The sequence below is a fragment of the Schistocerca piceifrons genome, chromosome 3 (genome assembly GCF_021461385.2).
Source record: "Schistocerca piceifrons isolate TAMUIC-IGC-003096 chromosome 3, iqSchPice1.1, whole genome shotgun sequence".
NCBI lineage: Eukaryota > Metazoa > Arthropoda > Insecta > Orthoptera > Acrididae > Schistocerca > Schistocerca piceifrons.
This window is the reverse complement of record NC_060140.1, coordinates 145551843-145578343: the sequence shown is the minus strand read 5'-3', so window position 1 is coordinate 145578343 and position 26501 is coordinate 145551843. Positions and strand designations below refer to the sequence as shown.

The window sequence follows — 26501 nt, the reverse complement described above, 5'->3', positions numbered from 1 at the left end:
ATAGTGCCCATGTATCCCACTAACAGAGCTGTATGGGTGTGACCTCAGATAGATATATCAACAGTCAATACTCATTAGCATAGGAGGGTAAATCGAAACTGCAATAATAATCTTTGTTTATCAAACATTAACTTGGTGAATAAAATCTTCCACACTGGCAGTTAAAATACTTTTATAAAAGTCACTATCTGCTTGGCCTCAATAGAGATGCATCTTCAGATGATAGGTTTTTTGAACAGTCGTGTCACAAAGTGACTGCTTACAGCCAAGTCCTATCATTCATAGATAAAAGCAGATAGAACTTGGCTCTAAGCAATCACTTTGTCATGACATGAGTGTTTAAAAAAAAACTATCACCTGAAGCTGCATCTCTATTGATGCAAAACAGTCAGTGACTTTTAATAAAGTATTTTAACAGCTAGTGTGGAAGATTTTATTTACCAAATAGAATTTTGGCTGCAGTTGTCCAACTTTTTAAATAATGTAAACACTAACTTGTTCTATAAATCTTCGACTCCAACTGCATCATGGAACTTTGAATATGTAGACACTGTTAAATTTATCTTACATCACAATATTAGAGGTGTAAGCATTTGTTAAATTCTCATATTGGAAAGAAGAAGAAAGGAAGTTCAATATTCAGCAGTGACCATTTCCCTGTCCAATACTAATCATTTTGTCTTTAAAATAGGTTCTCCCTCTTCTCTCTGTTGATGTAATTATGAACATGTTGGAAGGATAAGTCTCTCTTCTTTCTTCATGTTATCTCTTAAAAAGAGGAGAAATGAACAATGGACGCAATAGCTAAAAAAATCTTTTGGGTCCCTTACTTCTCCTCTACCAGTTACTCTGATGCTGCAAAAAAGTGTTACTCATCTTTCTTTCTGGATTGAGATACTGCCAATTACTGTGTAACTAAAGCATAATTGAGACTACAATGACCAACCATAAATACCTTTCTACAATTTTACAGTAACATTCTCTTAAAAATGTGCATGTTATTGTATAACCCAAGTAACAATACAGCAGAAAATAAATATGCACTGTTACAAACCTTCAGTGTCTGTAGCACTGTCTAGAATTTTCAAGAACTTTGTTTTCCATGATGATGACAATGATTCCTCTTGAATTCCTATAACTGGTTGACAACGGCCAGTACCAAAAGAAATTATGCACTGAATAGGAGAGCCAGGCCACAGGTGTCGTGCCTCATGGACAGCCACAGCACATGGATTATTTACGAGAATACCACCATCCTAAAAGTAATGCATATATTTATTAGAGTATTTAGAGTAGAAATGTAATGACATAATGGAAAAAAGCACAAGTAGCAGAAATGGCCAGTCAACTAGTAAGAAAATTTTATGTAATCACATTGTAGTTCTCATGCTTGTTCTGGGGTACTTCAAGATAGATCTGAGTGAAAATAAGTAATATCCTAAATAACATCAATATTTCTTGTTTATGTTATAATAATAGAAGAGACAGGATGTAAATGAAAAAAAATGACAAATAAGAATTACTGCAGATGACTACACAAATTCAACTGACTGAGGCACATAGTCATAGGTAATTGTAATTTTTTTTTTCAAAGCTTTAAAAGACTTTGTGAGTGGTTAGCAAGGCTATGGCTGATGAGTGCTGGAGTAAAAAGAGTGACGCCTAGGAAGAGGTAAGATATTGTTGGCCAGGTAGGACATGTGGAAGGATGAAGAAAGTTTCCTATCAAGCATAAGCCCCAAGAATTTCACAGGTTCAGTGAATGGAAGTGCAACAGGCCCAAGATGTAAAGACAGGAAGAAACTCATTCCCCCACCAGAAATTCATACAAATTGTTTTGTCAGTGGAAAAGCAAAAGCCATTGTCGATGCTTCATGAGTAAAGACAATCAAGACATCACTGAAGGTGCCGCTCAAGGAGACAAGTTCATGAAGAACCGCAATAGACTGCAATGTTGTCAATTAAAAGGGAACCGAAGATGCCTGGCACGAGACAATCCATAACAGAGTAAAATGTAAATGTCGTGTGACTAGGGCCTCACTTCAGGCAGACGGTTCGCCGGGTGCAAGTCTTTCGATTTGACGCCACTTCGGCAACTTGTGCATCAATGGGGATGAAATGATGATGACTAGGACAACACAACACCCAGTCCCTGAGCTGAAAAAATCTCCGACCCAGCCTGGAATCGAACCCGGGCCCTTAGGATTGACATTCTGTCGCGCTGACCACTCAGCTACCAGGGGCGTACACCATTACAGAGTTAATGGCTACAGCAAAGAGGACGATGCTCAGGATGGAGCCTTGAGGCACCCTCTTTTCCTGGATAAAGGTCTTCAACAAGGCTGAAACTCTGCTTTTAAAAATTCCTGAAGGAACTGGGACAGGCAATCTCAGAAGCCCAAAGTGTGTAGAGTAGGATACCAGTCCTGCAGCAGGTGTTGTAAGCTTTCTCCAAATCAAGAAACATGGCCACAGCCTGGTATTTTCACAGAAAACTGTTCATGAAATGGGTTGACAAAGTGAAGAGATGGTCAACTGCAGAACAGCATACACAAAATCCACACTGTGCAGTGGGTAGTAGATTGTGAGACTTGAGCCACCATGAATCATACGTTCTCACCTTGCAAACACAACTGGCGAGAGAAATAGGGTGGTAGCTAGAAGCAAAGTGTTTGTCCTTACTGGGGTTTGGTATGAGTATGACAGTGGCTGCACACCAATGTCTGGCAAATGTGCCATCTGCACAAATGCGATTGTACATACGAAGGAGAATGTGTTTGCTTGCAAAAGAAAGGTACTGCAACATCTGAAAGTGAATATCGTCTGGCCCTAGGGTGGTGGAAGATCAGGATGAGGTTGAGAGCATGGTCAAGTTCCCTCATAGTAAGGGCAGCATCATAGCATTCATGATTTGAGAGGAGCAGGATACCACCCGAGCCTCCTTCACTTGTTTTTTAGGGAGGAAGACAGGGTGATGGTAGGTGGAGTTTGAAATCTTCCAGAATAGATGCCCAAGGTGTTGGAGATAGCAACAGGATCCACAATGACATCATCTGCTATAGTCAGGCTGGAAATCAGGGAATGAACCTTGGTCCCAGAGAACCAAAAGAGGTTGCCCCACACAACAGAAGAGAGAGTGAGACTGTTAAAACGACTAGTAAAGGAAATCTAGTTAGCTTTTTTGGTATACCAAACAATGCATCGACACCGCATGTGCAACTGTTTATAATGCATACAGTTTGCCATCACAGGATGACGGTTAAAAATGCGGAGAGCATGTCTCCATATGCGAATCACACCTTGGTTCACCTCAGTCCACAAGGAGACCGGGACACGGTGTGGTGAAGTAGTAGTGTGAAGTGCAGAACATTCTCCGGTGGTAAGAACAATGTTCATAAGGTACTTTACCTGGTCATCACAACTGAGAAAATGTTTGTCAAAGGCCCCTGGTAGAAATAAGGTCTCCAGTCACCCTTAGAAAGCTGCACACTGGGTTTACATGCAGGTGGATTGAGAGTCACCAAACGGATAGCACAATGGAAATGTCTGCTTGAGTACATGTCAGAGAAAACAGACCACTCTAGACAACGGGCAAGCTGGGCAGTGCAGAATAAGAGGTCCTGATGGGAATAGGTGTGCATGGAGTATGAATGGAACATGGGTGCTCCAGTGTTAAGATAGATGAGGTTGAGCAGGTTAAGAACTGTCAAGAGGGAACCTCTAAGACAGGTCCTTGAAGAGTACCAAAGGGGATGATGGGCATTAAAGTCACCGAACAGCAAAAAGGGGTGAGGCAGCCGACCAGTAAGCTGGAGTCAGTCTGACCTGGTGACAGCTAATGAAGGAAGGATGTAGACATTATAAAGACAATTGGTGAAACGAGGAAGAAAAATGAGGACTGCAACAGCTTGCAGCCAAGTGTTCAAATAGTCTGATAGTTTGGCTATGGATGAGCGGCATGACCCCCCGCCCCCCCTCCGCCACGAGATGGAAGTTGTCGCGAGGATACAATTTTGTTTCTTGGAGAAACAACCAGGCATTGCAATTCCAAGAGTAGCCTTAATTCCTCCTTGTTGGATCTAATGCCATGAATGTTCCACTGGAGAAGAGTCATAATGGGGAATGGGGAGGAGGGGACAAATGAAGGGCAATCATCTTGGTGGCTGCTGAGTGTCAGTCTTCGAAGATTCACTGCTACAGGACACCAGAGGCTGGAGGATCCTGCTCCATGAAATCTATGTAAGTTTCAGCATTCTCCCTGGGTCAGCCTGCAGCCTCTATGGCAAAAAATTGGGGTAGTGTGCACCAGCAAAATGGAGATCAGCTGGGTGAGAGTATCACATGGCGCCACTGTTCAAGAGGATCTCCAAGTCGGGGAATGAGAGAACCGTTTGTCTTTGATTTCTTAGAGCCTTTATGACTGGCAGACAAGGACTCAGACATTTGTTGGTTGGAGGGACATAAAAAGTTTCCGCGGGAGTGTTTCTTTTGTCCTTTATGGCCTGCCAGTAGTGTATCAGGTGATTTCAATGGCAAGGGCAAAGATTTGGTGGCTTGTCGTGCAGCTGCAAGAGGAGACTGAATGTTACTATGATACTGGGCGATTTCAGAGCTGCAATACTGAACTGGTAGTCGCACGTCTGTGTGGCCATGTCCCTCATGGAGTGTGGCATAGCAAGGATGGTACTATAAGTGTCGAATGGTAAAAAGCAGGGCTTTTGACTGGCCAACAACTTGTGTGTGACAGGGTAGGGTACTTTTTCCTTCACCCAGATCTCCTGGATGGCCCACTTATTACAACTGAATCGCTTATTTCAGAAGGGCCCTATATCCATCTGACATTGTTTTGAGAGAAGTGGAAAAAACTGTTTTAATATTTTACGGGGCATTTTCTTAACTGTTTGCAGTGACCATCTGAGATATGCCACTATGAACAATTATCTTGATTTATTCTGTACTCAAATACTGTATGCATTTATTGACCAGAGGTGAATATTTCTCTTTGACATATGGATTTTCAGAAATAAGTGAGACATAAAAATCTTAAAACCTTTACAGCACACAAAAAAACTGTCAATAAATATATAAGTAAATGTTAGAGACAATGTTTAAAGAATTCACAATATCTGCTTATGAAAACAAATTGTTAATCAATAATGAATATCACGAATAACACATCATCTGTGTCCAGTGCTCCCACAGCAGTGGCCACTGACGAACAGTATTTCAGAATTCTAGGATGTGTTCTTCTTGCACTATGTAAGCAGCCAACTTCTTTACACCTATCATCATCTTCGCATTGGCAGGAATGTAGTCATCTGAGTAGGCTTGAACAGCTGGGAAGTTGACACTGGATCAAGAAACTCCAGGTAGTCATAATCTGAATGGGTATTTAAACCACTGATCATACTGCAGGCTGTTAGAGACCCAAATACCTCATCGCTGATGACAAAAATGATGAAATGTTTAAACACTGAATGCTACTTTCAAGTCCCTTTGTGATGTAACTGTCTCTAGAGAATGAGTTGTCGTCCTCTTGTAAAGTCCCATCCACCATAACTTGAAGTCAACGATTTCATCTGTTGAGACAACCTTTATGGAGGATTGTCTTCTTGTACTAGATGATATAATCAGTCCAACATAATCCACAACAGTTTATACTCTGTCAGTTCTTTGCAGTGATCTCTTGATTGTGCCAAAAGCTCTATCAGACGGTAAGACTGAGTGTCCCCTGAGAAGAAAGAATACCTCTATTGTCCGAAATTTTCCAGCACCCACAAACGCTTGACATATTCTTATTAAACAAATCATTTTTGTTTAGTGCTAAACAGTTATCACAAAACAGATGTATAATTTTTATGTCTTTGGGATGCATGTGGTGATATGGTGATACAAGAAAGTGTGCACTTCATTAGGACCTTTGTGGGTAATGAAATGCCATATTGTCTTTCAGACTGTGAATGCCAAAAACATTAACTGTCAGCTACCAGAGATAAAATAGGTTTTGAACAGGTACTCTTGGCAGATGAAGATTCTGCATGAAGTCAAATCTCAGACTTGAAATATGTTTATTTTCTTTACAAAGCCTTTCACTTACATTGAAAGTAGTATAAAATTTCTTGACTCTTCTCTCGTGCACCATTAAATTGCACACAGAAGTCCATCAAGACACCTCATTGAAACTTATGTTCACCATTAATTGCTCAAATTCACAACACGCATCTACCTGTGGTCTGCCGAAATGAAGGTCAAAATCCTGGTTAAATATTTTCACATAGTAGTCATATTTGATTGGAGAAAGGGAATTCACTTCTTTGAAAAGCTCATACGTGATCTTTCTATTCAGTCAGCACTAAGTAAAGGTACGCTTTACCGGCACAATGAGACCCCTTCATCAGAAATGATGGTATGTGCTCATCAACTTTGGCAATTTCAAGTACTGATATTGAATTACCGCTTATACATCATACTTTCCTCATACATCTTTAGGGCTTCTTCCAAGAAGAACCAGATGTCTTATTCTTCTCACCCTTTTTTCACTAACAGCAAAAAAGGTTAGAAATGCTTCTCTGCAAATTTGGATACAGTTTGTTCCCACCATACAATGGTATTTGAAAGAATTTGCTTTTGCATTTCTTCCTTCCCTTGGTCTAAGTTATTTTACTTTAATGCCAGTATTAGGCTCTGAAGGTAAAGATCTTGTTCATCTTTACTATTAAGATCCAGAACATGTCTGAGCCTTGATAATTGATCATCTTGACCAATGGATTCAAAACACTTAGAACTGCATGTTCAAGGCTGTCCGAAAGATTTTGCTGATATTAGCTTACCTCAATAATCATTATGCTTCAGTCCCTTTAGTTTAGCTGTTTTGATTACATTTCGTTCATAATGCTTAGGATAACGTACAACTTTCCTCCTCCTTTCCTTATGGAAAGGTTCAACTGCACAATCAGATTCTCTCATATTGATAAAATATAAGATACTATGAGGAAACAGTATCACATCCTACTGCTTGCTCTACAACAATGACTTTGAGACAAACTATAGATGCATTACCTATATCATTCTCCTGCCTTTTCTGACAATCACAGCATCTCACTAACATACATTGAGTTATTGTTCAAAAGTGTTGAGAGCAAAAACGTCCTATGTTCTGTACATAGGGCTCTTTTGAAATTAATGAGAATTTCTCCACTGTATATTGCAGCTATCTGATAAAATGTGGAGGTCCTTTCCACACTCGATGAGTCAACCCCTAAAGAACACAAAAATGTAAATAGCTCAAAAGTCATAAAAGCTGAGTTAGGGTCCTTCTGAAATATAGGATTCAATTGTTACAGCAGGGAGAAGAAGGTGGGCAATCTCCCTCGTGAGCATCTCTACCACAACACATTTGGCTGTGTTTTGACAGGACATGCAAGTGTGGTTATAATGTTGACACAGGTAGCAATGCATCAGGTTTGGAATGTACGGTTGAAGTGTGGTGACTTCATAACCTGCCTTAATCTTCGATGGAAACACTACTCGATCAAATGTGAGAAAAAGAGTGCGTGTAGGCACTAAGTTTGTATCAGTCTTTTTCATCACTCGACGGACTGCGGTGGCGCCCCGATCAGAGATATAATTTTGGATTTCCCCCTTGGTCAGGCCAAGGAGCAGCCGAGTGTAACACCATGCAAAGAATTCAGCATACGACAGGCCTGGACACAAACACGACAATCTTGGAGCAGCGAAGCTGTAAGCAGTTCTTGGGCTTCAAAATTACAATTGGTCTCCAGAAGCAAAATCACAATAAGTAAGCAAGAGCAGGGTTTCACAGGGTCTGCAATGGCACCAACACCTTTCTGAATAATAAACAGAGTAACTGTAGCAAAAGACCGACCTCCGACCTCCAACCTCCTCCAGTACATGACACCACGAGGAACCGAGGTGCAACTGGGACAATTGTTAAATTTTTAGCCTCATTCTGTTTATGTTTAGTGGATGTTGACTGAGATGAAAATGATTGGCTCACTGTGAAAAAATCCCCCATGATTGCCAGCATCTTCAATGGCATGCTCCTGCCAACTGGGGGCCACCATCAGAAAGGAGAGGGGGGGGGGGGGAGGGGGGGCGTCATCCGCCTTTAGGTGATTGTTCACACCTCAAGTCACACCTCAAGTCACACCTCCCAAAATCCAGACAGAGGGACCATTGGCAATTGGGAGTATGAGAGAACCCTACCCGTTGACCCGGGGTTGGGGACTACACATAACTTATCACCTGTTACATGTTATACACATGGGCTGGTCTTCAGGAGTACTTAGGTAGGAAGAAAAATCAAAGAGAGACCTCAAACGGCAAACCAGAGGAAGGGGAAGAGATGGAGAAGAAAGAAGTAGACGAGAGGCACTGTTCTGATGCCGGACTGCCAAAACTTCAGAATGCATTCTCAAAAATATCGAAGACACATTCACCAGAGGAGGAGGGGGGGGGGGGGGGGGAAGTAGGGGACGATTAGTAGGAGAATGGACACACATCATGCATTAGGCTGGGGACCAGTGGTAGCCAAGCATGAACTCACCAAAGAGTGGTGAGCCCCATGGGAAGTGCCTAAGATTTGCAATAAGCAACTGTGGATTGAATTTACAGATCATCACGCAGTTCCTTGGATACATGCAAGAAGTAATTTACTGAGTTAGAGTGAACTAGCAGTGGCTATGTCTGCTTCATGAAGGAGAGAGAGTATACAGTCATCAATATAAGGTGACAAGGCAAAAGGAAGTCTGAACTATTTTTCAGGTAAAATCTCTCATTATCATGACAATATTAAATAAAACAGATATTATCTAAAGTGATGCATAAGAAATCCACAAATCTTGTGCAGGAGTAAATTAATGAAATGGGAATAACTTTCATATGCAATTATCCAAATAAATAGCAAACATAAAATTGCACACATGTTAAGAGTGTGATTATTTAATACAAAAGATAGTCCACTAGCACAGTGAAATATATTAGCTACAGAAAAAGAAATAAAGTAAAACAGAATGTAATTTCAAAATAAAATGGTTGAAATGGAGAGGAAAGTTCTTGCTGATTCTGGAAAAAAAGTTTAAGTATATGGAGATGATTACAGTTGTGTGCAGAGAAGTGTCAATTGATATTTTAAATGCTGTGATTTATATGTAGTAAAACTATCATAGACAATCTGTATAATAAATATAGAAAAAGGTTTCTGTAAACCAGACTCCAATTAATAAAAGCAGAAGTGAAAATTAGGGGGACTGGTATTGGAATAGAAGAGCTACGTTCTTATATACTTTATTAGTTATGACCCAAAGGTCGATTAAATGTAAATAATTTGATGGTAATTAAAAACACTATGTTCCAAGTTGCTGTAATTAGTTTAGGATGGTTTACATAATATCTTTCATCTTACCAGGGGCATATGAAGTGTGAGATGACATTTTTAGGATGACATGTCTCACTTCCAAGCTTCCATGACAACAAACATCTTTGTGACATTTATTAGGAAGTAAGTGTCGGGATATTCAACTGTAGGGGAGGGGGGTATTATTATTACATGTGCATATGGAAAACATCTTAAACCCATCTCTTCTGCAAGATGGGATGTCAAGTGAGGGTCACCACCTGCTGTGTGGGGCCACGTGTTTCTTGGTGTCATACTCTGAAGACATTTAGAAGACAAGGAGAAAGAGAGGAAAGGTCATGGCTACAATAAACACCATGACAAATGACTGTCCAATTGGCTTGTGTAAAGAGAAACTTCTTGTCATTATCTTGTACAAGCTATGTATGTACAAGAATTGCCACCCCAATTAGTGTATGAGATTGTGTTGTTGTAAAACAAAGTGTGAATACAGAAAGTTCAAAGTTCAGTTGTTTATGTAATTCATGTAGCTTGGAGGATGCTCTCTTTCAGCAACCATTCACACAGAATGAGTGGTAGTCCTGTGGAGACTGCTGGACTACAGATATGCGGCACTGACTAGCAGGTTCACCTCAGTGTAAACATTACGAAAGGTGACCACATGAATTTTTTAAAAATAAATCTACTGATATCACACATACGAGGGTTACAGATCACACACAGGAAATGTAACACTGATACCATACCAAAAACCACTGATGTTCATTTCCACTAGTGGTCAATTCTGAATTGCGTAGTGGTGAGAATTCTTAGCAACAACGAAATTAAGCACGTGGGCTTCTGCAGCCTGTGGCGAGCTTACTGAAATCCTCATCACTTAAAAAACTTAAAATGCTAAAATAACTGACATTTCAGCCATGTCACAATGGCCTTCCTCAGAGCACATACAAATTTAGCTGAAGGAAGGTGCTCCAATGTATTGTGTTTCTAAGGTCGTCATAAGATCACCACTGTCAATATTCTTAGATTTTATTGGGTCTAAATACAAACAGTCAGTGCCAGTAGATAGGGAGGGGATATAAGGCATACTAGGCATGGGTTACATGGCACACTGGTAATTGGTAGCCCACTACAAACTGGTGATAAGCTTATATGGACTGTGTGTTCCAACTGTTAGTTGCAGTAAAGCAGTGCCCGTTCTGTACATTTTGCTTGCTTAGTCAGTTGTACTAGTGTCTGGTGAGACACTGCTATGCGATAGTACTGTATGTCGTTCTGAGAATTGCTCGCAACCAGAACAATGAAAGCCTTTGGCTATTCTCTCTAATGACGGTAAGCTGCTTCAGTATTTCAACTGCCTCTCTCATTTTGTGAGTACATGTCCATCACATTGATGCTGAAATCAAAAGGCCATGAAAAAGTAAGAATACTGCAAAAAGTGAAACATCCAAACATAACACTATACTGGAAGAAAGAGTCACCACAGAATATCCTGGGAAGAATCACTCAATGATTATCCAGGCTGATAGATACACTCACCTGCAGAGAACACAGGTGAAATCTGACTGAAGATAGTTAACTAAGACTCTTAAGATAATTGACTAAGAAACGAGCCTTAATCGAAGACTCTAGAATTTATCATGACACAGCCAGAGGACTGATTATTGAAGTCTCTGAGCAATAATTTGTGGAATATTTAAATCCATAAGGAAAGCTATACAGGGTGTTACAAAAAGGCATGGCCAAACTTTCAGGAAACATTCCTCACACACAAAGAAAGAAAATATGTTATGTGGACACGTGTCCGGAAACGCTTACTTTCCATGCTAGAGCTAATTTTATTACTTCTCTTCAAATCACATTAATCATGGAATGGAAACACACAGCAACAGAACGTACCAGTGTGACTTCAAGCACTTTGTTACAGGAAATGTTCAAAATGTCCTCCATTAGTGAGGATACATGCATCCACCCTCCGTTGCATGGAATCCCTGATGCGCTGATGCAGCCCTGGAGAATGGCGTATAATATCACACCCGTCCACAATACGAGCACAAAGAGTCTCTACATTTGGTACCGGGGTTGCGTAGACAAGAGCTTTCAAATGCCCCCATAAATGAAAGTCAAGAGGGTTGAGGTCAGGAGAGCATGGAGGCCATGGAATTGGTACACCTCTACCAATCCATCGGTCACCGAATCTGTTGTTGAGAAGCGTACGAACACTTCGACTGAAATGTGCAGGAGCTCCATCGTGCATGAACCACATGTTGTGTCGTACTTGTAAAGGCACATGTTCTAGCAGCACAGGTAGAGTATCCCGTATGAAATCATGATAACATGCTCCATTGAGTGTAGGTGGAAGAACTAAAATGATCTCTAACATGGAAATTAAGCGTTTCCGGACACATGTCCACATAACATCTTTTCTTTATTTGTGTGTGAGGAATGTTTCCTGAAAGTTTGGCCGTACCTTTTTGTAACACCCTGTATGCTTAGGCCTATAGCTGATGGGATCAAATCAGCTACATACAATCTGGTGAAGTGTATGGTCAGAAAACTATGTCACCTTGTGGAACACACAGAATATGCAGAAACATATGTGAACACTGTAGATAACATATTCACGATTAGTACATAAGTACAGAAAATTAACTTAATGGTCAGCTTTGACACAAAATCTTTCACCAAAATATGAGGCTATTAACATTCTTCATGCAGGAGTACCCACTGATTTTGTACCTGATGCAATTACATTTCTCATCAACTTACTTCACCTAGTGTCATAAATATTTTGAACAAATGGCTAGAGTGACAATGGAATCCACTCTCTGTTCAACAGCAGTGCGTATGTATCTTCATGGAAACTTACAAACAAATTACATTAAGCTCCAGTTAGTCCAAAAGAGTCTTTGTGACAATTTTATACAATGTGTGGACTGCTACTCACCATATAGAGGAGATGTTGAGTTACAAACAGGCACAATGAAAAGACTGCTAACCAAGTGAGCTTTCAGTCAAGAAGGCCTTCGTCTAAAGTACACACACACACACACACACAGGAAAAAAAATCATGCAAGCACACACTTACGACCTCTGTCTCTGGCCTCTGGCCCACACAAGCACAAACATACAACCACTGTCTCTGGCCACTGAGGCCAGAGACAGTGGTCACATCTGAGTTACGTTTGCACGAATGTGTGCGTGTGTTGTCTACACGAGTCACAACATATCTTTTCAGTCACAACATATCTTTTCAAACAATGGAAAGTCCAGGATGGAAAAGTGACAGTATTATGAAAAGGGTAGAGTGATACTCACCATATAATGGAGATGCTGAGTCGCAGACAGGTACAACAAAAAGACAGCTTAGCAGTGTGAGCTTTCAGCCAAAAAGGCCTTTGTTGAAAGTAGACAGCACATGCACATATCATTCATACAAGTGAACTCAGACGTGACCACTGGGGCCAGAAACAGGGGTCGTGTGTGTGTGTTTTGTGCCTGCATGATTTTGTGTGTGTGTGTGTGTGTGTGTGTGTGTGTGTGTGTGTGTGTGTGTGTGTGTGTGTGTGTGTGTGTGTGTGTTTTTTGTCCACTTTCGATGAAGCCCTTTTTCGCCGAACATTCAACATCTCCACTATATGGAAAGTAGCACACTATCCTTCTCATAAAACATTATTAAATTCTGGATTTTCCATTGTTTGAAAAGATATGATGTGATGTGATTAACGTGACTCACTTGAAAAGATCCAACAAAAATGAAAAAGTTCACAGCAGAAAAACATGAATATCTGACCGCTGGGTTGGAAAAGGATGAGCCAGCCAATATGCAACACACTAAAACTTCCAATTAAAACTTTTGACTGGAGCTGGCATAAAACAAAATTTTAAAAGCTTTCTCTCACCTGTGTCACTCTCGTTAAAACAAACTGATGTTTACTATTTGCAGTGCTTGCATTTTGCAATGTACTATGCAATGTCCTTCAAACATGCATGCATGACATACATGGCAAACAGTATTTACATGTATAAGACTGGCCACAACGAAAGTAATAAAGTCTCTCCTTGTACAGGAGTCATAGCAATAGCGTCAGTGCAGGACATAAACACTCGCTGACATGTAGAGATTTGGGTCAGTCCTGGAGGTGTGATCGGATTGCTGAAATGGTTAAGGTGAACGCTCATGTAAAGCGGGGAAATCTGGGTTTGGGAGAGTCCTGGGCCACTACAAATTTTCATTTGTCACAAATAAATTGTGCAGCTGAAGTCTAATGGTATTCACAATTCTGAATATGTTTATTCCAAAATGACTTATTTCTACAACTGCCCCGTTGTGAAACCATAATGTAAAGTCTTAAAATGTGGCTACAACATCACGGAAACATTTACAAGTTGTTGACACCTCTTTGCTAAATAGTTGCAGTCTCAACAGAAACACTGAAATGAGTGAAGAGGGAGCTGAAGAAGAAGTGGATGTTATTGCAAATAATGGATACCTCCCACCCCTTCCTTCCTTCACTGCCAGCTTACAGTCAGTGTTATCAGTGCAAGCACATCACAGAGTAACTATACAGTATCTATAAGTGATTTCTCATGAAGTTTTAGGTGAAAAGACTATCATGCATCTCGTTCAACTATTCATCTTGTGTGCAGATATTTGATGTACCAATGCTTTAGTTGTTGCTACAGTTAAGTCTTATGAACATGGGCTGAGAATGCATCCAGGCTGGCTATCCCAGTTAGTTTTGTTCACTTCAATAGAACAAACTGTCATCCAACTTCTATCTGAACAAGTGTGTGTTATAAATGTTGCAATGAGACAATGCCAACTATTTGCGTTCCATAATTTTATGAATTTCTGCTATGGAAACAAGCAGCTCAACTAACGTGTAAACTAAGTTGTGTGTTTACCAGGTAAGACTCGCCTTAGTATTTCAATAATATGTGGAAACCAGTGTACATCACAAGCAGTAGTTAGCCTAACTACGGAATATGCACACAAGGTATCACTTATAATCAAAGAAGGTAAGAAAAACAGTAAATGCATTACTGGACATTAATATTTGTGGTGTTCACCTGATGTAAATATTCTCCTAGTTTAAACTCCTCAAAGTAAGATGGTGCTGCTGCAGATGCTCTGACTGCCTCCCACAATGCATGTTTGTAACCTCCTGTATACTGTGAAATTATTCCATATGGCAGAGAATAATTTCTAAATATAAAGGCTTGTACTCGTGGTTGATTAACAATAGCAGAGACGACAGCAATCTAGAAAAAATGTAAAAGATGACATTACCAATAGTTACAGACTACAAATAAATAAATTCAATGTAAATGGGGGGCACTCTTTGATTTAAATGCAACCTTGCATCTCCTGTGACTCAGCTGAAGGCATAAAGTGGGAAAGTGAAAGAAAGATTATGGTTTAACAGCTAACAACAGGGTAATTAGACCTGAATAGAAGCTCAGTTTGTGGAAGGACGGGGAAGCACATTACCTTAAGCGCTTTTGGGAAAACACACAACACAGTTGAACCCCAGCCCTCTGAAACATGCAGAGAAGTAAAGGGGATGGTAAGCAGGGTGGGGTGACATGGATGCAAAAATTAATGACACCTAACATCAAAAATCTATCATAATTCTTCATACGACAGCCAAAAATGCTACTAAAATTTTGCTGAAAATTCTACGGTAAAAAGAACACAGCACGTCTAAAACTACCATTAACTATTGTTTTAGATACGTCATTTTGAATGTACAGTGTACCTTCAGCCAGCTAGATAAAAAATAATAACCCATTTATTTTACTTTTTCAACGCAACTCCCAATATATTCAGCCTTATGATATTTCGAAAACAATCAAAGCACTTCTTCCAAGTGGTTCTGGCACCACTTCTCTTCTGTAGAAAACTACTGTCCCACCAATAGAATCTTCACTTATGCAAACATGGCACACTCCTTTCATCAAAATTATGACCATACTGAGAGTGCCCAAGAACTTCGAATCCTACGACAGCTAAACTATCCAAAGAAAATTTTAAGTCAATACGTTGCAGCACTGCCTTTATGAAATCCATATGTTATGATATTGGAAGTCACTGTTGGACTTTCTACTTTCAAGTAAAAACTGAACACAACACATTTCAAAATACTCTTACAGTGAGTAAGAGTAAGAACAGAAAACATCCTCTTGCACATAAATTGAGATTTTTCAGACTGCACCAGATGAGCCCCAACCTACAAATACTTGTTTCTTATTCTGTGATTTAATTCCAATATTATATCAGTACAGCAACAATGTTCTGTGTTTGTTTCTTATATTGGAACATTTCCTTCCCTATGTTTCCCTATCATTCTCTAACAATGCTGTGTATTTGTTTCTTATTTTGGAACATTTCCTGCCATCTGTTTCTACATCATGGAGAACAATATCAGCAATGATGAAATCATGTATATTTTTGTGTGTTCTCTCTGTACTGTACAAATTAAAGATGCTGTGAGAACTAATGATTATTCTATCTGGTTATATCCCCCATGCACCATGGACCTTGCCGTTGGTGGGATGGCTTGCGTGCCTCAGCAATACAGATAGCCATACTGTAGGAGCCTTTTCGGTAGATGCTGGGGCAACAGTCTGGATGACTGACTGATCTGGACTTGCAATATCAAGCAAAACGGCATTGTTGTGCCGGTATTGCGAATGGCTGAAAGTAGGGGAAACTACAGCTGTAATGTTTCCTGATGACATGGAGCTCTTCTGTGTGGTTAAATGATGATGGCATCCTCTCTTGGGTAAAATACTCCAGAAGTAAAATAGTTTCCCATTCGGATCTCTGGGTAGGGACTACTCAGGAGGATGTTGGCATTAAGAGAAACAAAACTGGCATTATGGATCACAGCATGGAATGTTATATCCTTTAATTGGGCAGGTTAGGTAGAAAATTTAGAAAGGGAAATGGATAGGTTGGTTGGTTGGATTAAAAGAGGGGGAAAGGGACCAAACTACAAGGTCAATAGTCCCTTGTTCTGAATAAAGGAATGCCAGAAGTGTGAGAATAAAACAAATGAGACTCACAACTCCAAACGGAATGAAAGGAAAAAAATCACAAGAACGGTGAAAGGCAACAAACATGTAAATGGACAAAAGGGGACAATAAAAATCACAGAACGCAAGAAACGGGATGAAAAGATTAAAACAACAAAGTAAATTACCATGGCTGGCTGACTATGAGGATAAAAAAAGCCAGCCACTCTGCAACACATTAAAACCTCCACCCTAGAAGCACTAGGGTGGAGGACACAGAGGGACAAAGGACAAACCCACCCTCACGAATAAAACGTAAAACTAAATCAGCCGATGAGGCGTTGTCAGATAAAATTAGCGGCAATGAGTCCGGTAACCCAAGATTTCATTGCTGTGCACTCAAAGTGGGGCAGTGCACCAGAACATGAGCCACTGTCAACCGGGCGCCGCACCGACAATCAGGTGCGTCTTCATGGCGCAGGAGGTAACCATGGGTCGCCCAAGCGTGGCCAATGTGGAGCCGACAGAGGACAACTGATTCCCTGCGAGTGGCCTGCATGGAAGACTTCCACAGATTCATAGTCTCTTTAATGACATGCAGTTTGTTGTGTGTCCTGTTATGCCATTCCGTCTCCCAAACCCAAAAAACCCTACGGCTTAAGTCAGAACGCAGGTCAGGTTCAGAGATGCCCATCTCCAGAAGTGGTTTCCACGTAGCCTGTTCGGCCAGCCTGTTGGCAAGTTCGTTGCCTGGGATGTCGACGTGTCGTGGGGTCCACACAAACACCACTGTACGACAGGACCAGTCCAGGGTATAGATGGACTCCTGAATGGACGCTACCAAAGGATGGCGAGGGTAGCACTACTTGATAGCTTGTAGGCTGCTCAAGGAGTCAGTACACAGATGAAACCACTCCCCAGGGCATGAACGGATGTGCTCAAGAGCAGGAGATATAGCTACCAGCTCTGCAGTGAATACACTGCAGCCATCATCAGGCAAGGAATGCTGTTCAATAATGGCATCTGTGGACAGAGGCGAAGCCAACATGACAATCAGCCATCGAGTCATCGGTGTAAACCATTTGAGAGCAACGTAACATGTCAAGAATCGAGAGGAAGTGACAGCGGAGAGTGGCAGGAGTAACTGAGTCCTTACAGTCATGCAAAAGGTCCAGATGAATCTGTGGCCTGGGTGTACACCATGGAGTTGTATGCAGATGGACCTGGATGGGAGGTGGTAAAGGGAAGGACTACAGTTCAGACAGAAGGGATCACACACGAACCGCCGTCATTAGCCCTGACCTGGGCCGCTGATGTGGGGAGATGAACTGCCGCGGGTGGAAAAAGGAAACAGTAATTCGGATGCTCAGAAGAACTATGAGTGTGTGCAGTGTAACTGGTGAGCAATTGTGCACGTCGGATCTGCAATGTTGGGACTCTGGCCTCCACCGGGACACTGGTAACCGGACTCATTCTAAAAGCTCCCATCACTAGGCGATCGCCACAGTGGTGCGCTGGGTAGAGTACATGCAACGCTGAGGGCGCCACCGAACCATAAACCAGACTCCCATATTCAAGGCGCATTTGAACAAGGGCTCTGTAGAGCTGCAGCAGAGTAGAGCGATCTGCAACCCAGTTGGTGCTGCTCAGGCAGTGGAGGGCATTGAGGTGCTGCCAGCACTTCCGCTTAAGCTGACGAAGGGGAGGTAGCCAAGTCAATCGGACATCGAAAACCAGTCCTAAGAATCGATATGTCTCCATTACAATGAGTGGATCATCATGAAGGTAAAGTTCTGGTTCCGGATGAATGGTACGATGCCGACAGAAGTACATGACACACGACTTAGTGGCCGAAAACTAGAAGCCGTGGGCAAGAGCCCATGACTGCACCTTGTCGATGGCTCCCTGTAGGTGCCATTCAACAACACCAGTACTGGTGGAGGAGTACGAAATGCAGAAATCGTCTGCATACGGAGAGGGTGAGATGGACGGCCCTACAGCTGCTGCTAGTCCATCAACGGCCACTAAAGATAGTGATACACTCAATACAGAGCCCTGTGGAAGCCCATTCTCCTGGATATGGGAGGAACTATTGGAGGCACCAACTTGGACACTGGAAGTACAGAGTGACAGGAAATTCTGGATAAAAATCGGGAGCGGGCCTCCGAGACTCACCCGCATAATGTGGCAAGGATATGATGTCGTCAGGTGGTGTCATACACTTTGCGTAGATCAAAAAAGGCAGCAACCAGGTCTTGGCATCTGGAAAAGGCTGTTCAGATGGCAGACTTGAGAGACACAAGATTATCAATGGTAGAGCGACCCTGGCAGAAGCCACCCTGACATGGAGCCAGTAGGCCACGTGACTCCATGACCCAACCCAATCGCCTACGCACCATACGTTCCAGCAGCTTACAAAGAACACTGGTGAGGCTGATGGGCTGATAGCTATCCACATCAAGCTGGTTTGTATCGGGTTTGAGCACTGGGATGATGGTGCTCTCCTGCCATTGTGATGAAAAGACGCCATCACACCAGATCCTGTTGAAGATGACAAGGAGATGGTGCTTGTAGTCAGACGAAAGATGTTTAATCATCTGACTGTGAATCCGATCTGGCCCAGGAGCTGTGTTGGGGCAATGTGCAAGGGCACTGAGGAGCTCCCACTCTGTAAATGGGGTGTTATAGGGTTCACTGTGGCATGTAGTGAACAAGAGGACTTCCCTTTCCATCCACCATTTGAGGGTGTGAAAGGCTAGGGGATAGTTTCCGACGCAGAGGCTCAAGCACAGTGCTCAGGAAACTGCTCGGCAATCGTATTTGCATTGCTACATAGCACACCATTGATGGTAACGCCAGGGACAACTGTTGGGGTCTGGTACCCAAAAAGACATTTGATCTTCGTCCAGACTCGGGAAGATGACGTATGGCACCCATTCCTCGACACATACCTCTCCCAACACTCTAGTTTCCGTCGTTTTATAAGCTGGTATACACGCGCACATAGCCGCTTAAAGGCTATCAGATGCTCTAGGGAAGGGTGTCGCTTAAGAGGCTGTAGAGTTCGTTGACACACTGTAATTGCCTCAGCGGCTTCTGGTGGCCACCAAGCGTCTCTCTTTCACTGGGGCCAACCTAAAGAGCGAGGGATCGCGTTTTCTGCTGCAGAAACGATCGTGGTAGTGACCTGCCATGGTTGGTTGGTTGGTTTGTTTGAGGGATACAGGGACCAAACTACAGGGTCATCAGTCCCTTGTGTAGTGTAACATTGCACTACAGTACCTTTTTGTACATTACATGTGACTGTACAATACAAACAGAAGCCTACTACAACAAGCTCTAAGCAGGTAAGCAAGCAGCGTGTTACACAGGAAAAGCATGTAACAAAGCATCAGATTATAAAAAACAATTTTTTAAATGTCTCTCTTAAATTGTATATGAGCTTGACAAGTTATGCCACATTATGCCTATTGGATTGTTTGGTTCTGAAACTGCATTACTGATGTGTGTCATACTGGTACATTACAAAAATATGTCTACTACAGGAGGAATGAGGATCTAAAGTAACACTATCATGTATAAACTATACCACTGCTAGCAATGCATAGCTATCTTAGTCTGGCTTTTGGTGCTCTTGAAGTAGTTTTGGTCCTTATAAAATTCAGTTAAGAGACAAGATGGAACTAAATGGAATTCTGCATTGTGAAATCATAAGAACTGAAAACAAAGTGATCAAAAAAGGACAATGGTAGACTCATATGGCCTCCACTGATACACACTACTTTATTAATTATCTTATGTTGCACTGGTATGCAAGAAGTTGGAATTTACAATATATTTAATAAAACTCAATGGCTTCAGCTTACAATTTTCTAACGAAAATTAGAGAAAGCCAATCATCTCTTCTTATTTTCCCTTTCCTTATGTTATTAGTTTAAAATTGCTCCTCTCATACTTGACAAGACTTTCACTCTGAAATCTGAAATTTATACACTCCTGGAAATTGAAATAAGAACACCGTGAATTCATTGTCCCAGGAAGGGGAAACTTTATTGACACATTCCTGGGGTCAGATACATCACATGATCACACTGACAGACCCACAGGCACATAGACACAGGCAACAGAACATGCACAATGTCGGCACTAGTACAGTGTATATCCACCTTTCGCAGCAATGCAGGCTGCTATTCTCCCATGGAGACGATCGTAGAGATGCTGGATGTAGTCCTGTGGAACGGCTTGCCATGCCATTTCCACCTGGCGCCTCAGTTGGACCAGCGTTCGTGCTGGACGTGCAGACCGCGTGAGACGACGCTTCATCCAGTCCCAAACATGCTCAATGGGGGACAGATCCGGAGATCTTGCTGGCCAGGGTAGTTGACTTACACCTTCTAGAGCACGTTGGGTGGCACGGGTTACATGCGGACGTGCATTGTCCTGTTGGAACAGCAAGTTCCCTTGCCGGTCTAGGAATGGTAGAACGATGGGTTCGATGACGGTTTGGATGTACCGTGCACTATTCAGTGTCCCCTCGACGATCACCAGTGGTGTACGGCCAGTGTAGGAGATCGCTCCCCACACCATGATGCCGGGTGTTGGCCCTGTGTGCCTCGGTCGTATGCAGTCCTGATTGTGGCGCTCACCTGCACGGCGCCAAACACGCATACGACCATCATTGGCACCAAGGCAGAAGCGACTCTCATCGCTGAAGACGACACGTCTCCATTCGTCCCTCCATTCACGCCTGTCGCGACATCACTGGAGGCGGGCTGCACGATGTTGGGGCGTGAGCGGAAGACGGCCTAATGGTGTGCGGGACCGTAGCCCAGCTTCATGGAGACGGTTGCGAATGGTCCTCGCCGATACCCCAGGAACAACAGTGTCCCTAATTTGCTGGGAAGTGGCGGTGCGGTCCCCTACGGCACTGCGTAGGATCCTACGGTCTTGGCGTGCATCCGTGCGTCGCTGCGGTCCGGTCCCAGGTCGACGGGCACGTGCACCTTCCGCCGACCACAGGCGACAACATCGATGTACTGTGGAGACCTCACGCCCCACGTGTTGAGCAATTCGGCGGTACGTCCACCCGACCTCCCGCATGCCCACTATACGCCCTCGCTCAAAGCCCGTCAACTGCACATACGGTTCACGTCCATGCTGTCGCGGCATGCTACCAGTGTTAAAGACTGCGATGGAGCTCCGTATGCCACGGCAAACTGGCTGACACTGACGGCGGCGGTGCAGAAATGCTGCGCAGCTAGCGCCATTCGACGGCCAACACCGTGGTTCCTGGTGTGTCCACTGTGCCGTGCGTGTGATCATTGCTTGTACAGCCCTCTCGCAGTGTCCGGAGCAAGTATGGTGGGTCTGACACACCGGTGTCAATGTGTTCTTTTTTCCATTTCCAGGAGTGTATGTAGTTTTTAAGGAGAATAACATGCAAATCCTATTCGACTGGGACAGTAAGATATGAAAATAAAAAGAAACAACATTAATAAATTTTGAACGTTCAATTTATTTAGAATTTTTATTTTTCTTATAAAGCCACATTAATCTTCTACATACCTTTGGACAATTGGGACTTCTTGAGGTCTTTATAAGCTGTGTATCTCCAATATAATTTTTCAGCAGTTTCTCCCACAACTCAGTACTGTAATAGGAGTGAGACCATACTAAGCTGCTGGTTCCCCAAATAGGATTTTGAGTAAAGATTTCTGTACTTAGCTCTTTATAAAGTGTGGACACTTCATCTAATGGTTTTCTTTGGGCACCTAAAATCAAGAAAAAGCCATTAATAACTGTAGAAGCAAGTGCAAAAACACATCAAAAAGTCTTATCTTATATACATACCAACAACACAAGCTAGTATAGCACCTGTACTGACACCACAGACGAAGTCAAACAATTCATATACACTTTTCCCAGTAAGTTCTTCTAGTTTCTTGAGCATCTCTATCACAACAACACCTCTGAAAAAAAAGGGGTACAAGATCATTAGTGGGGCTTCAATTATGTCATGTGTAAAAGTAATCTTTCCATCTCTGACGTAAATGGGTGCATATAAACCTGTAATAACTATAATCATTTATGCTATATGTTGAAAATTGAGACAATGAGCCTTTGGCTGTGTGAAATACAGGTTAATTCATACGAAAAAAGCAATCAGAGCAAGCAGCTACAGTTAACAATGCGCTGTTAGCAGTTTCAAACTGACAAGTTCATCATTACACAGTAGTTAAATGTGTACAGCCTTCGGAAGACCAACCCATCAGTTTGAAACAGGTAAAAGTACTATTTGTTCTTAATAAATAACATTATTAACTGTGGCTGGTTGTTGTTTTCACTTTTTTGAGAATTAGACTGTACAATTATTTATTTATAAAACAGTCAAAGAAGGGCACAGTGAGCCAAGAAGAACAGCAAACCAAGCATAGGACCACCTGGTGTCAGATATAATACTAGTTATAAAAATAATTTCTTCATAGGCTTTCAGAATGGTAAAACACAATACAAACTGTTAAAATACGAAAAACCTAATCCACTACTCAACTGCACTGGAAGGAGAAACTGGAGGTCATCAAACGAAAATATAGCTCGAAAAAACAATCAAATTTTCTATACAATATACTGCATCCAATGAGATGCCACAAGAAATCTGGAGTGAGGATAAAGTAAAAAAAAAAACAGTCCTGACAGTGAAAAAATAATGGTACATCACTTAGAATATTGGAAACTATTACTGTTTCATCCGCAAAAAATCAGAATGCATATTTGAGACCATGCTTGACACACAGATTGACTCTGCAGAAAATTTCCAGATGTAAGAATGTCCCATCATAATGCAAAAGTAGAATTGCTGACACACTCAGCACAATGTGAAAAAATTCATTGATCCCTTTGCCAGGCACTTTATTGTGAATAGCACAGTAATCACATAGATGTAGATGTAGATGAGCATCCTCAAAGATGGAAGATATGTAGTGGAATTATTACAAAAGAGCAAGAAATTTCGAACTGAAGCTACAAATTAAGGTAGCTTGACACCACCACTGTAAGTGATTACAGTAATTTGTAGTTCAATTGATACTGATAACAGTTTCTGTCAAGTCTAACCTGCAATGTTCACATTTAAGGCAGAAAAGTTTGTTAACAGGTATGACAAGTTGTTAGAGTTAGTTATTCTTTTAATTCTTTTGTCTTCTTTTTTCCAAAATTTGAAGTGCCAGTACATGATTGGTATATTTGATTGCACATGATTAGTTAAAACTGTATGCTGGGACAGGATTCAAACCCAGATCTCTGAATTTTGGTGGCAATGCACTACCAATTACACAAACCACGCATTCTCAGAAACGAGCAGTTGTTTGTTGGGTACTGTCTTACGTGATTAGGGTGTCTCATTTCATTTAAATAGCTAACAAGGAATATATTACATTAATAATACTACCTCATTTAAGAAATATGGTATGCGCTCCACTTAAAAACTCAGCTGAAGGAAATTGCAATGCTGTGCAGGTACTTAAGACCATTCATTATTAGACAACTGAAATTCAAATTTTGCAAGTGTAGTGGCAGACCACATGAAGTCCTTAAACAGAGACGGGCATAATTCATATAGATTTCTGTCTACATAACGATTCCAATAAATACACTATTCAAGAAATTTTATCCATAAATAAATTGTTGGCGGAAAAAAGGTTTTTCTATCTCTGTCACTACAAATAATTATTTGTTATTTATTGTTCATAACTTAACTAGTAAATAAAGTAGAATACCACCACATTTTCTTCCTTAACTTGAAAAGAACTGGGTCACATATAACCAGCTTTTGTTCCTGCAGTTCAGTGTAGTTTCTGTTTGATGCTTTATTAAGGCTTTGTAAGGAAGTGTGCATTGGTAGCTTAGTGGATAATTTCTTGGCTACTGAGTTAATGGCCTGGGTTCAATCCCACCCCCCGTTGGTTTCGGGACCACTTCTTTCCCCTCTAACAATTGGGAAAATGTTCCTTTATAGGTTCCCCCATAACCGGCTGGGTAAGTCAGTTCTGAGCTTTCAGGAAAGCAATGTCATACCAACTCCAACAGAACATGCCAAATAAAGCACTGCATTGTTCAAACCAACCTTTGGGTCAGGCACAGCTTTATTTGCTTTACAGCATAACAAACATAATGTAACAATCCTTCACGGTGACTAAACAGTTCACACTACCAGTGCAACCCAATTCAACTGACACTGCTCTTGCCAATGCTTTCATCTCTCCCGCTCCTGCTAGGTACGTAAAGATGAGAATGCGCCAACAAACTCTGATCTGCAATACCTACCTCAATTGCACGAACATTGCTTAACACTACCAAATATGGTTGTCTCATTGATACAATTACACAATTATCTTGTATTTGTAGTGCTATAAAATGAGGAAACAAAGTAAGGACTCAGTATCTGCTAGTTACTACCACCAACATGCTTTAAATCTAACTTCTCCTAAAACAGTATTAGCCAAAGTTGATTGCAAACCTACACGAAAATGTCACAATTTGTGGAATACTACTGGGTGTCCAAACTCATCCAAGATAGTTAAAATTATGTAAGGACTAACTCAGAGTAAGCTCTGTGCTGCAAGCCTTAATAGTTTCTTGATCCGACAAAAATCTGTGTAATTACGTAAGGCTTTGTGACTGATAAATTTCATAAGAGACACTGAATCTGACTACATACTGCAGCATACAGGCAACTTTCTATTAAGAAAGAGTCAACTGATGATTTGTAGACTTTTTTTGCCTTTCTACACCAAATGGTTTCAGCAGAAACTTATCCACAATTTCAAAGTCAGTAGTTCACCTGTATCACTGTCCATTATCAAGGGGAGGTTTACAATAAGCTACAGACACATAACAGCCAAAGAAATCTCAAAGAACTCAGGTGTAGCTTTTCAAATAATGTTCTGACAGGAAAAGAAAATGAATTTTTCGATTCTGTGTGGGATTTGGGATGTGAAGCTGATATGTAGTCACTACAAAGTCATTCACCAAAAATTTTACCAAATAAGACTATAAAATTTAAAGTCTTATATCTTTATGGTGAAATAAAGGCTACCTCTTTTGTATGTGAAGAATGTATTTTTCTATATGCCTAAATCAAAAGTATTCCAAAATCAAATAAACTTTCTGCCAATATGGCTGGGGGGGTGGGGTGTGGGAGTTAATCTGAAAACTAATTTAAAAGCGACAAGAGGTAGATTATTATATAAGTTACCAAAAATTGGGGCAATAAGAGCCATTGAATTTCAAATTCATTTATTACTCTTAACGTATTTTGTTTATAGATGGCCAACAAATGTTTTTATTATCAGAAATGAATAATATTTCAAATAAATATTTTTATCTGAATTCATGTACAATAATTTTTATCTGTCTTTGTTACTCATCATTCGAATAACTTTTGCCCAACTCTGTCCATAAGATTGTTGAGACGATGGACATCTGATACAAACAAATACTGGGTGATCAAAAAGTCAGTTTAAATTTGAAAACTGAATAAATCACGGAATAATGTAGACAGAGGGGTACAAATTGATACACATGCTTGGAATGACATGAGGTTTTATTAGAACCACAAAAATACAAAAGTACAAAAAATGTCCGACAGACGGCACTTCATCGATCAGAACAGCAATAATTAGCATAACAAAGTAAGACAAAGCAAAGATAATGATGTTTACAGGAAATGCTCAATATGTCCACCATCATTCCTCAACAATAGCTGTAGTCGAGGAATAATGTTGTGAACAGCACTGTAAAGCATGTCCGGAGTTATGGAGAGGCATTGGCGTCGGATGTTGTCTTTCAGCATCCCTAGAGATGTCGGCCGATCACGATACACTTGTGACTTCAGGTAACCCCAAAGCCAATAATCGCACGGACTGAAGTCCGGGGACATGGGAGGCCAAGCATGACGAAAGTGGCGGCTGAGCACACTATCATCACCAAATGACACGCGCAAGAGATCTTTCATGCATCTAGCAATATGGGGTGGAGCGCCATCCTGCATAAACATTGTACGTTCCAGCAGGTGTTTATCAGCCAGGCTGGAGATGATGTGATTCTG

At 41.4% G+C, this 26501-nt stretch overlaps 1 protein-coding gene across 6 annotated transcripts in view; it reads right to left on the bottom strand.

Moving 5' to 3' along the window:
• Positions 1-26501, bottom strand: part of LOC124789286 (calcium-independent phospholipase A2-gamma-like) — an 82567-nt gene that overhangs the window by 25896 nt on the left and 30170 nt on the right. For all 6 annotated transcript variants that reach the window (XM_047256598.1, XM_047256592.1, XM_047256595.1 and 3 more), the window contains exons 5-8: positions 22247-22365; positions 21962-22167; positions 14450-14641; positions 1055-1256 (exon numbers count right to left, since the gene is read on the bottom strand). In XM_047256598.1, coding sequence (XP_047112554.1) covers positions 1055-1256; positions 14450-14641; positions 21962-22167; positions 22247-22365 — 719 coding nt within the window. The remainder of the gene's footprint in view (positions 1-1054; positions 1257-14449; positions 14642-21961; positions 22168-22246; positions 22366-26501) is intronic.